General features: G+C 48.0%; 1 protein-coding gene across 1 annotated transcript; it reads right to left on the bottom strand.

Moving 5' to 3' along the window:
* Positions 1-2439: 2439 nt before the first annotated feature.
* pou3f2a (POU class 3 homeobox 2a) lies at positions 2440-3664 on the bottom strand. Its single transcript, XM_030781668.1, has one exon. It carries the CDS (start codon positions 3571-3573, stop codon positions 2440-2442), a length of 1134 nt encoding a protein of 377 aa, XP_030637528.1. The 5' UTR covers positions 3574-3664.
* Positions 3665-12456: the final 8792 nt, after the last annotated feature.

Raw genomic sequence — 12456 nt, 5'->3', positions numbered from 1 at the left:
ACACTGTGTGGAAGACCATGTGCCACACAAACTGCTCTATGACTGGGGTATAAAAACAGAACTGTATGAGGATGTGTGTCTCATTAATGAGACCTGTGATGGCCTTTGAGCTGTTCTTCGTAATTGAACAGTTTGGTTTATAATCTTGAGCGAGGGTTAAGATATCGACCTGTTTGTCAGGCACAATCATCACATTCTCATCTGTGTGGCATCTGACCTCAGCAGCTAAAGTTTCTGTTTCTGCTAAGAGCACTCAGACTTAAACAGACAGCAGCACATGTTAAGAGCACTCAGACTTAAACAGACAGAAGTGGCTCCACATAAGGAACTAAGTACCAAATGGCTCCACATAAGGAACTAAGTACCAAATAAACATTTCATTGTGAAGGTCTCCTCAGTGAACTCAAACTGAATGTACTTTATGCAATAAATATACAAAAATATGCAATGCAGCAGAGAATTACCCAGGCCTTCAGACGGTCAGAATGACAACAGAAAAGCTTTTATCTTTGCCTCATGGAGGCTGTTCTGAAAACAGCAGTCAAAATGAGTTTCCACTTAATCTAAATGTACTGCATGTTTAGCTGGAGGATGACAGTTTATCATGAGATATGGGGTTCAGTTTTGAATATTCTGTAAAATACAGTAGCGAAACACATGAGTTCCACTGTGGGATCACTTAAAAAGTACATAACACAGTAATTGTATTCACCTTGATTATGCATTCACCTTGACCACCTTTCAGTATCCACGCTGGACATAAAAGGAGAACAGTGAAGTTCGGATGAAGATTAGATTCATGTGTTTTAAATCAGACCTGTCCAATAATACCAAGATTACAACATTGGGAGCGCTTTTGGTCCACAAATGAGAAAAACACAAGTGATTACGTTAATGTACATGAATTTTAATGTCAAAAGCATTTTTAATTTGTGCGATTTACGAATTTCAACATTTTATGAAACCTCAAGTCTACCCATATTCACAGTGTGTTTTTGTCTGATCCAGGACAGAAATAGCTTTCTAAACGGACACAACTGTACATTAAGAAAATACATTACATGAATATCTGACTTGTTTTTGGTGTATCAAATAGGTGTGTGATTCATAAAGAAGTCCAGGCTATTCACTGCTGTAGTCACTTCACATCCAGGAGCTGGTGCAAGTATGTTTTTTTTTTTTTCATTTTAAAGGAGAGAAGGCATGATGGGTAGACTGAAACTTGAATGAAAAGAACATAAATCATAACTTAATGAGTCCCTGGGTTGTATCCTGAAAGAGAAATGAAAAGGTACAAATAAATCTAAACACGCACATGCAGACATCTGTGTTGTAATGAGGTAGGCTTTAGATACCCTCTGGACCATAGAAAGTTGCAGACATCAATTTAGTACCATCTTTAGTATTATTATTATTATTATTATTATTATTATTATTACTATTGTTATTATTATTATTAGTTTTAGTTGTCATCATACACCAGCTAGAATGACTTATTTGCAACACCTATGCCAATCACACACCAACACACACACACAGAGAGAGAGAGAGAGAGAGAGAGAGAGAGAGAGACTTGGGGAGTGGAAGTGTGGGTGTTTTGCTCAGGTGCTTTGAGAGCAGACACGATCCTGTGGTCCTGTCCTGAATATGTCCTAAACGGAAGCATATCCCTGCACTAATGTGACTAAGACATTTGGACTTTCTCCTTATAGTCGTGGAATATAGGCTGTTTGGTTTGTCTCTGAACCATACATTATTTCGGCGACTAAACCATGGTGAAAATGGTCACTTCACTGTTTACATTCATGTATTTACCTCAGAGCATGTCTGTGACATGTGTAAGGTATTATTCTATACATTACTCTATAATGTATTCATAATGCCTATCACAGTTTCATATAATGACATATTTTAAGAGCAGTGCAATACTACTACTATTACTACTACTGATAATAGTAGTAGTAGTAGTAGTAGTAATAACAACAACAACAACAACAACAACATAATAACAATAAGAAGAAGTATTCATTGCACCTAACTAGATATTTTTCAGACAGTATGAAATCTTGATGCACGAGACAGGGACGTTGTATATCACGTATACCATATGACGTCGCAGCCTGTTTATAGTTTTCAATGACTTTCATTGACCTCTTCTGTCATTGTAGAGTAGATCATGTTTAGGCAGAAAACAACATTCACCCAAAAGGATCCTGAAAAATTCAGAGGTCTTGTCGCTCCATACGGGCAACTCTGATTTCATCTCCATGTCTGTATCGTTTGCCAACCATGCCTTCCGCTGTGCATCTTCCCAAAAGCCTCGCATTAGCACAGCAGTGGCCTCCTAGCGGATGGTCCAACGTTATCCGACCCAGGATAGAGACAAGGGGGCAGGTGAGCGCAATCCGGCTACTAGCCATGACACAGCCACTTAATTCACTACTGAGCTGTCTGAGTATCGCTGTGCGTCGGAAGGTCCCCGAACCTGCCGTTTTTATCAGGGACCGGTCCGCACTGAGGTGAGATTCGTTTCTCCTTCTGTCGTCTGTTACAGAACCAAACACGGACAACCTCTTTTTCCAGTTGAAGGCTGTCTGCCAGTGAAGTTATCTCAGACGCACAGGGTTTCGGACACTTGAGAAAATGACTCTCCAGTGCCCCTTTGACACTCACCTCGATGGACGTCCGTTTTTTCCTCTTCCTCCCCTGGGCAGCAATCTTATCGAGGCTGGTTGGACTTTCGGAGGAGGAATCAGCCTCTTCCAGCCACTTGTTCAAAAGAGGTTTGAGTTTGCACATGTTTTTGAAGCTGAGTTGAAGTGCTTCAAACCTGCAGATTGTTGTCTGGGAGAACACGTTACCGTAAAGCGTGCCCAGTGCCAGTCCAACATCCGCCTGTGTAAATCCCAGCTTGATCCTGCGCTGTTTGAATTGCTTGGCAAAGTATTCCAAGTCATCCGAAGTCGGGACATTCTCGTTGGAATTCTCGTGGTGTCCTCGGTGATGCCGAAAGCTCGGCGGCGGACTCAGATCGCTCAGATGTGGACTGTGGTGGTCCTCATCTGCGTCAATCAAATTGTGAGGGTGTATTCCCTCCTCATTCAGGCTGTCGTGTGCCGACTGGGAACAAACCAGACTCTGGTCGTCTACATTGTATATGCGCTGCACATGAGATGTGGCAGTCACCTCCCAAGCCTCTGCGTCGTGTTGTGTTCCCTCGTTTGGGGAAAGCGGCTGGTGGACAGGGTGTTGAGGTTGCGACTGGTCCTGCTGTTGCTGCTGCAGACCAGGAGAGTGTTGTTGTAATTCCTCCGTGCTACCTTGTAGTGCGGGCTTAACATCCTGTTCCTCGGAGGGGCTGGGCGGCCACGATGTCCTCTCTCCGTGCGCCGATAACCACTGATGCACATGGCCAAGCGAGTGTCCAGTACCCTCTAGAGGAGTGTATTCACTCTGCCGCAGACTCTGGGCTTCCCTGAAGGCCGTCGCCTGGTGTATGTTTGCTGGTTCTGAATGCACAACGGATGTGGTGGACGTGAGAGCATTGTAGCGGTTTGACGCTGTAGTCGCCATAATTCGAAAGTGGTCGTTCACGTGAAGGCGCCACACATCTGATCGTTAACTTTTGTGCCACAGGCGGTTCCCCAGCGCAAAGCAGCGAGGACGCAGAGCCCTGTAATTAAGATCCGCCTTGCTCTGCTTTCCATTGGACAGGAATTGTTGACAGATGTGGTAACCCATGATATCACAGCGTTCATTGGTCAGATTGATGTCCATGCGAAACCTATCACTCTTAATGCGGAGAATTCTGGATGATGCTGAAAACACACACTGAAAAGTCCAGATGTATGAGACGACCATTTGCATCTTATGTCTGTCAACCTTTAAGAGATGTAACGACATCAATTACTGCTTTCGAATTTTTTTAACGTGTAGCCATTGATACTGCCCCGTTTTTGCAAACTGGAAGAGAAGGTTGGTTTAAAGCAACCCCGAACATCTGTTTATTTATTTTTGGTCGATGTCGAGATTTGTTGGATTCATCTGAATTCTGTAATATTACAGGCGACTGTGCCATAGAAACACAATGAGTTCTACGGTAGTATCAGGATGAAATAAGAGGGAAACGTAGGGCTGGTAAAATCATTGTGAGTCACTGAGAACACTGTTGGCTGCCAGTGGCAAATATTTACAGCCAAGACATTTGACATTTATTTTGCACGTCATCTGTCCTATACTTCTTCTTCTCACTATCGCTGTTGTTGTTGTTGTTAGCCTAGTAGTAGTAGTAGTAGTAGTAGTCGTGAGTGATGGACCATTGTCATTATCATCCAGGCTCCTGTGGACAATCCATTGCCACAGTTAAGCTTTTTTTTGTCCAGGATAGACGTTGCAGTTCAGAAACAGTACGCTATTTTACAGCACCAACAAAACCAAGTTATTTCTGAGTAACACCATAGACCTGACCTACTCCAAATCTCACAGTAAAGTAACAAACGCTTTGTCCAGTAAAAACTAAACAGGAAAGAAAAAAGAAGTATCATATAACAGTGAACACTGTATTGGACGAGTACTATACGATATTAGTAAAGGTAATATCACAATATAATTTCAACGGCAATATAATAATAATAATAATAATAATAATAATAATAATAATAATAAAGTTCAAGTGTTTATTCGTCACATACACGATGTCGAGAAAATGGCAGTGGAATGTTTTCCGACATGAAATAGGGCTCTTTTTTTTTTTTTTTTAGAAAATGACAGAAAGTTTTTAGAAGGTGTCTGGAGAGGTAGTAAGTACATGTAGATGTGAATGCGGTAATATAAATAAGAAATGTAATGTAAACATGATGCAGTATGAGTATAATACATACATTATAATATGACACCTTCCTGTCATCACACTGTTAGTAGTAGTAGTAGTAGACCTGATAGTAGGCTAGTAGAACTAATGGTAGTAGTAATTCATATTCAGTAGACTATTCAATAAGGGCTTAATTTGAAATCGTTTTGTTTATGTTTTGTCTGTTTGAAAAGCAGGCCGGTGCTTTACCGTTAACATAGACAACTACGTGCCCTCAGTTTTTTCGGTATTTCAGTTTGTCAACTCTTTAAATTGCATTTCGTGTGATAAACATAGCTTCTTTCTGTTATCGGTCTGTTTGCAGCGATATTGTTCCTGGAAGGGGCATATTTCTCAGGGCTTGTTCGTTGCCACGGAGAGGAGATAATGAAACACCGTCACCCACACATTTCATTTGCGCTGGAGTTTTAGTCTGTGAGCCGTTTAAAGCAAGACGCACAGGCGGGACAAAGGGCTAGGGAGAGTTGAGAGATTCTTCTCGTCTTCTCAAAACACAGGCTACCTCCACGTGGAAACGAGTTTAGTACAAAAAAGGGAACAACCGTAATCACAATATAGCCTGTGTTGAGAATAACCAACGAGAGAACATTTTATGACACCACCCATATTATCGCATCTAATCCAGCGACAGTTCATTCAGTTGAGGCTCCAGTGGTAGACACCTGCATGATGGAGAAACGCAGTGAATAACAGGATTTCTTTTTAATGCGCAGCCTAATAGCCTATAATGTTTCCTTTCTTCCAGTAAATGAATCAGTTCAAAGTTTCTGGCAATTAGGGAAAAACAGCGACGCCGGAACCAGTTGGGGGCGGGGCGGGGCGGGGTGTGTGTGTGTGTGTGTGTGTGTGTGTGTGTGTGTGTGTGTGTGTGTGTGTGTGGTGTGGGGGGGGGGGGGGGGGGGGGTCTGAGACAGAGACGGGGAGTCTGAGGTGGCGCTATCAGGACATAGTGCATGCTACACAGACACCGGCGCTAGAGCCTTCAAAGCACCAGCGGGACAGGAACGTCTTTTCAGCGGCAGGGGTTGGTCACTTTAGATGTTATTACAAAGAAATTGTGCTTTACAATCAAGTAATTTCACTTGGTCATTCCACTTCACTCAGCTTCTGCTGCCTGTTATTCACATCCCCCGCTAGAGTCGCCTTTGATTCTTTCCTTTTCTAAAATGATCATTTGGTTTGCGAGAGCTTTCGCTTTTTTCCGTGGACGCAGACATTCTGCTGTATGCTAATTTAGAGATCGGTAGGGTTTTTTTCAGACTAAGGCTAAATTCACACTACAAGATTTTAGCCCTGATTCTCCGACGGTTTTTGGAGATCCCTCTTGCCCCCTCTCGCAACTGATAAAAAAGACAGTGAACTGAAGGAATGGCTGTCGGGAGCTACTCCAATTAAACTCGTGTGCCGGGTTCGCAAGAACTAGCCCACTACAGGTGATCGGTCAGAATCACTGCATCCGAGTCAGGGCTGATTCCTTTATTGTGAGGGTTTCACCACCACACAGTTCTCAAATAATGGAGTATCTACTCCAACGTAAAAAACAGTGATAAAGGGTGTGGTTTCCTATAGAAGGGCACAAACACACAAACAGACTAAACATTAGTGAACTGACATGGGGTAATACTCAAGGTGACCACAAGGTGGCATCCCAACATTACGTATAAATAAGTAATACACGGAACATTTCTACTAGTGCAATCAAATAACGAGTAATGCAAGTAAATACCACATCAAATACACGCTCAAACTATTATTTACATGACTCGATATGCTCAGTGGGTAAACGTATAAATGAGTATCTAGTCGTCCAGACCAACCACCTCACATGCCCGAGAACTAACAGTAGATTATTCGTAGTATGGAAGAGAATGAGGTTCGCCAGCGTGTTACAACATTCATAATAAATGCACTAGCGGCTTACATCGCCGTTCTTATCATTTAGCCGATACGGCTCGGGCATGGGGTGCTTAGTGAGAACAACCACAAGAGAACGACAGACTTAACTTCAAACGTTTGCATAGCGAACAAACAATACAAAGGGTACATTGGAACAGCATACATAATATGTAACCTTATTACACTGTTGGATGACTTGCTTCAAATGTACGCACACCATAGGGAAACACTGGCATCAACGGGACAACTAGAAAACTGCAAACTCATCCTAACACAACAAGTCTATTACCGTCTGACGTCACCATGACCTATTAGGGGTATGCAAATGACTCGTACCAAACGATAAATGGGTCATACCATTAATGTATGGGGGTAAAGGCCTTTATAACAGACAGTGAAGAGAAAGAAACACTAACCGCTAGTTAGCCAAGTCAAACTCCACCCCAGTCCAAACCGGCCCGCTCCACCCCACTCCAAACCGCCCCACTCCACTCCACTCCAAACCACCCCACTCCAAACCGCCCCACTCCGCCCCACTCCAAACCGCCCCACTCCACTCCACTCCACTCCAAACCGCCCCACTCCACTCCACTCCAAACCACCCCACTCCACCCCAGTCCAAACCACCCGCTCCACTCCATTCCAAACCGCCCGCTCCACTCCAGTCCAAACCGCCCACTCCACCCCACTCCACTCCAAACCGCCCCACTCCGCCCCACTCCAAACCGCCCCACTCCACTCCACTCCACTCCAAACCGCCCCACTCCACTCCACTCCAAACCACCCCACTCCACCCCAGTCCAAACCACCCGCTCCACTCCACTCCAAACCGCCCGCTCCACTCCAGTCCAAACCGCCCACTCCACCCCACTCCACTCCAAACCGCCCCACTCCACTCCACTCCAAACCGCCCCGCTCCACCCCACTCCACTCCAAACCGCCCCACTCCACCCCAGTCCAAACCACCCGCTCCACTCCAAACCGCCCACTCCACCCCACTCCACTCCAAACCGCCCCACTCCACTCCACTCCAAACCGCCCACTCCACCCCACTCCACTCCAAACCGCCCCACCCCACTCCACTCCAAACCGCCCCGCTCCACTCCACTCCAAACCGCCCGCTCCACCCCACTCCACTCCAAACCGCCCCACTCCAGTCCAAACCGCGCCACTCCACCCCACTCCAAACCACCCCACTCCACTCCACTCCAAACCGCCCCACTCCACTCCACTCCAAACCACCCCGCTCCACCCCACTCCACCCCACTCCAAACCGCCCCACTCCACCCCACTCCAAACCGCCCCACTCCACTCCATTCCACTCCACTCCAAACCGCCCCACTCCACTCCATTCCACTCCACCCACTCCACTCCATTCCACTCCACTCCACCCACTCCAAACCGCCCACTCCACCCCACTCCACTCCACTCCAAACCGCCCCGCTCCACCCCACTCCACCCCACTCCAAACTGCCCCACTCCACTCCATTCCACTCCACTCCACCCACTCCAAACCGCCCCACTCCACTCCACTCCACTCCAAACCGCCCCGCTCCACTCCACCCCACTCCACTCCACTCCAAACTGCCCACTCCACCCCACTCCACTCCACTCCAAACCGCTCCGCTCCACCCCACTCCAAACCGCCCCACTCCACTCCATTCCACTCCACTCCACCCACTCCAAACCGCCCCACTCCACTCCACTCTACTCCACTCCAAACCGCCCCACTCCACTCCACTCCACTCCAAACCGCCCCACTCCACTCCACTCCAAACCGCCCCACTCCACTCCACTCCAAACCGCCCCGCTCCACCCCACTCCACTCCACTCCACTCCAAACCGCCCCACTCCACTCCACTCCAAACCGCCCCACTCCACCCCACTCCACTCCACTCCACTCCACTCCAAACCACCCCACTCCACCCCACTCCAAACCGCCCCACTCCACTCCACCCCACTCCACTCCACTCCACTCCAAACCGCCCCACTCCACTCCACCCCACTCCACTCCACTCCAAACCGCCCACTCCACCCCACTCCACTCCACTCCAAACCGCCCCACTCCACCCCACTCCAAACTGCCCCACTCCACTCCGTTCCACTCCACTCCAAACCGCCCCACTCCACTCCATTCCACTCCACCCACTCCATTCCACTCCACTCCACCCACTCCAAACCGCCCACTCCACCCCACTCCACTCCACTCCAAACCGCCCCGCTCCACCCCACTCCACCCCACTCCAAACCGCCCCACTCCACTCCATTCCACTCCACTCCACCCACTCCAAACCGCCCCACTCCACTCCACTCCACTCCAAACCGCCCCGCTCCACTCCACCCCACTCCACCCCACTCCACTCCACTCCAAACTGCCCACTCCACCCCACTCCACTCCACTCCAAACCGCCCCGCTCCACCCCACTCCAAACCGCCCCACTCCACTCCATTCCACTCCACTCCACCCACTCCAAACCGCCCCACTCCACTCCATTCCAAACCGCCCCACTCCACTCCACTCCACTCCACTCCAAACCGCCCCACTCCACTCCACCCCACTCCAAACCGCCCCACTCCACTCCACTCCACTCCAAACCGCCCCGCTCCACCCCACTCCACTCCACTCCAAACCGCCCCACTCCACTCCAAACCGCCCCACTCCACCCCACTCCACTCCACTCCACTCCAAACCGCCCCACTCCAAACCGCCCCACTCCACTCCAAACCGCCCCACTCCACTCCATTCCACTCCACCCACTCCACTCCATTCCACTCCACTCCACCCACTCCAAACCGCACACTCCACCCCACTCCACCCCACTCCACTCCACTCCACTCCAAACCGCCCCACTCCACTCCACTCCAAACCGCCCCACTCCACTCCATTCCACTCCACCCACTCCACTCCATTCCACTCCACTCCACCCACTCCAAACCGCACACTCCACCCCACTCCACTCCACTCCAAACCGCCCCGCTCCACCCCACTCCACCCCACTCCAAACCGCCCCACTCCACTCCATTCCACTCCACTCCACCCACTCCAAACCGCCCCACTCCACTCCACTCCACTCCAAACCGCCCCGCTCCACTCCACCCCACTCCACTCCACTCCAAACTGCCCACTCCACCCCACTCCACTCCAAACCGCCCCGCTCCACCCCACTCCAAACCGCCCCACTCCACTCCATTCCACTCCACTCCACCCACTCCAAACCGCCCCACTCCACTCCACTCCACTCCACTCCAAACCGCCCCGCTCCACCCCACTCCACTCCACTCCACCCCACTCCAAACCGCCCCACTCCACCCCACTCCAAACCGCCCCACTCCACTCCACACTCAGATCTCATCCTGTCCCCCCATATCCTCCCTCATGCCACGGCCCCCATCCTCACCTTCACCCGTCAGAGGTCTGTCGTTGCAGCTGGTCTTTTTTTCATTTTCTGCCATGGGAGCCATCCTCTCCTTCACCTGTCTGGTCTTTTTTTCATTTTCTTTCATAGTTTGTACTGTCTTAAACTCCCCATGGCACCATCACTGTAAGGCTCTTTCTGGTGTTAGGTTCTCTGGTCCTCGGTCAGCTGGGGTTTGTTGGCTGTCTGGATTACTCTTCGCTGGTTTCACTGATACCGTGTTAACTACACAGAGGCAGTGTCGGTGATGCACTGTGCCTGTCCATTCAGGTCATCCCCAGACATCTCACAGAACAAGCCCCATGTGTAGTTTCAAAGCAGTTCCTCCGCTTGTGACCCTCTGCTGACAGTCCAACGTGTAGCTGTTACTTACACACAGTGACAAGATGTACCAGGTTGTGTTCTGATCAGGGGGAGGGCAGTGCTTCCTTTACATCTGCAAACAGCAGATAAATCTGTCCCCACAACCAAAATCAAACTTTATCACTGTATCATCTTATGGATTATTCATTAATGAGTGGGTAAACTGCCATTCTAAATGACATGAAGTAGTTTAACAGGTTGTGAAACATCAGTGTGTCTAGACAGGGACATATTTTCTTAATGGAGTTTTCCTTCTTTCATCCTTTGTGTCATCCTTCAGCGTTATCCAGGCTGTGTTTTCCCCCCTGTGGATCTCGTTTGACATGTTTTGATATGCTGGGATGGCTTCTCTCTATTTCACTCTGCATTCCACACATTGCAGTGGGGCGTCAAAAATGCTTCCTGACAAAGGAAAACAGCCATGGGATTCCCCTCCAGTGGAAACATACATTTCAGTCAGATGTACACAAAAGAGCAGGAAGTCAGTAAACGAATACTTATACCGACACTCTACTCCATTATGTTAGCAGTCAGCCTCAGATAACACGCGGTGAAGGCAGCGGAGGGATGGAAACGGTGAAAGAAAGAGAGTGAGAGCAGAGAATCAGTGAACGAAAGTTAGAGAGGACCTGAGAGAGAAGAAGTAAAAGAGAGAGAGAGAGAGAGAGAGCTGGTAGGAGTGTATTAGAGACACACAGAGAGATGAGAGGGTTTGGTGTACTGATTTTCCTGGTGGTGTGTGCAGGGGGTATTAACTGTATCTGTGTGAGGAACTGGCTGAGTGCATCAGCACCTGGAGACATCATGGTGGGTGGAATTTTCCCTGTCCACGAGGGCACCAAGACGCTGCCCAATCCAGTGGGACCCGAAGAGCGTCGGTGTATTAAGTGAGTATAAAAAACAGAGTAATCTGAGAGTGTCTAAAAAAAATCAAATGCCCTAAAGAAGTGATTTCATTTTAATTTCAATTTATTTTCTTTAATGAACATCTTGAATGTAAAATGCCCCTGTATCAACTGATTGCAAATATTGTTTTAGCATAAGCTTAGAAGGAGCTGCTGGTTTTCAAAGTGCTTCATGGATATTTTATAGTGTCCTCTGTTTGAAATGTAGGTTCTAAACTAAAAATGTTGAATTGGTATGTCTGTTATTTTGTTCATGTCATGAATGTAAGTTAAGTTGTCTGTGAGGACACCTCTCCCAGTCGACAGTGTTGTGTATGTTAAGATATGGAGACTTTAGTCATACGGTGAAGGGGCTATAACAGGGCTCTCGTTCCCTCTGGTCTTCAGGTTTAATCTCCCAGTTGACAGTGTTGTGTATGTTAAGATATGGTGACTTTAGTCATACGGTGAAGGGGCTATAACAGGGCTCTCGTTCCCTCTGGTCTTCAGGTTTAATCTCCCAGTCGACAGTGTTGTGTATGTTAAGATGTGGAGACTTTAGTCATACGGTGAAGGGGCTATAACAGGGCTCTCGTTCCCTCTGGTCTTCAGGTTTAATCTCCCAGTCGACAGTGTTGTGTATGTTAAGATGTGGAGACTTTAGTCATACGGTGAAGGGGCTATAACAGGGCTCTCGTTCCCTCTGGTCTTCAGGTTTAATCTCCCAGTTGACAGTGTTGTGTATGTTAAGATATGGTGACTTTAGTCATACGGTGAAGGGGCTATAACAGGGCTCTCGTTCCCTCTGGTCTTCAGGTTTAATCTCCCAGTTGACAGTGTTGTGTATGTTAAGATGTGGAGACTTTAGTCATACGGTGAAGGGGCTATAACAGGGCTCTCGTTCCCTCTGGTCTTCAGGTTTAATCTCGCAGTTGACAGTGTTGTGTATGTTAAGATGTGGAGACTTTAGTCATACAGTGAAGGGGCTATAACAGGGCTCTCGTTCCCTCTGGTCTTCAGGTTTAAT

The sequence above is a fragment of the Chanos chanos genome, chromosome 8 (assembly GCF_902362185.1).
Source record: "Chanos chanos chromosome 8, fChaCha1.1, whole genome shotgun sequence".
Taxonomy (NCBI): domain Eukaryota; kingdom Metazoa; phylum Chordata; class Actinopteri; order Gonorynchiformes; family Chanidae; genus Chanos; species Chanos chanos.
Note: the sequence above shows the minus strand (reverse complement) of the source record. Positions and strands in the feature narration are given on the sequence as shown.

Coding starts and splice junctions, on each gene's coding strand:
- pou3f2a (XM_030781668.1), bottom strand. CDS start 3,573: ATGGCGACTACAGCGTCAAACCGCTACAATGCTCTCACGTCCACCACA.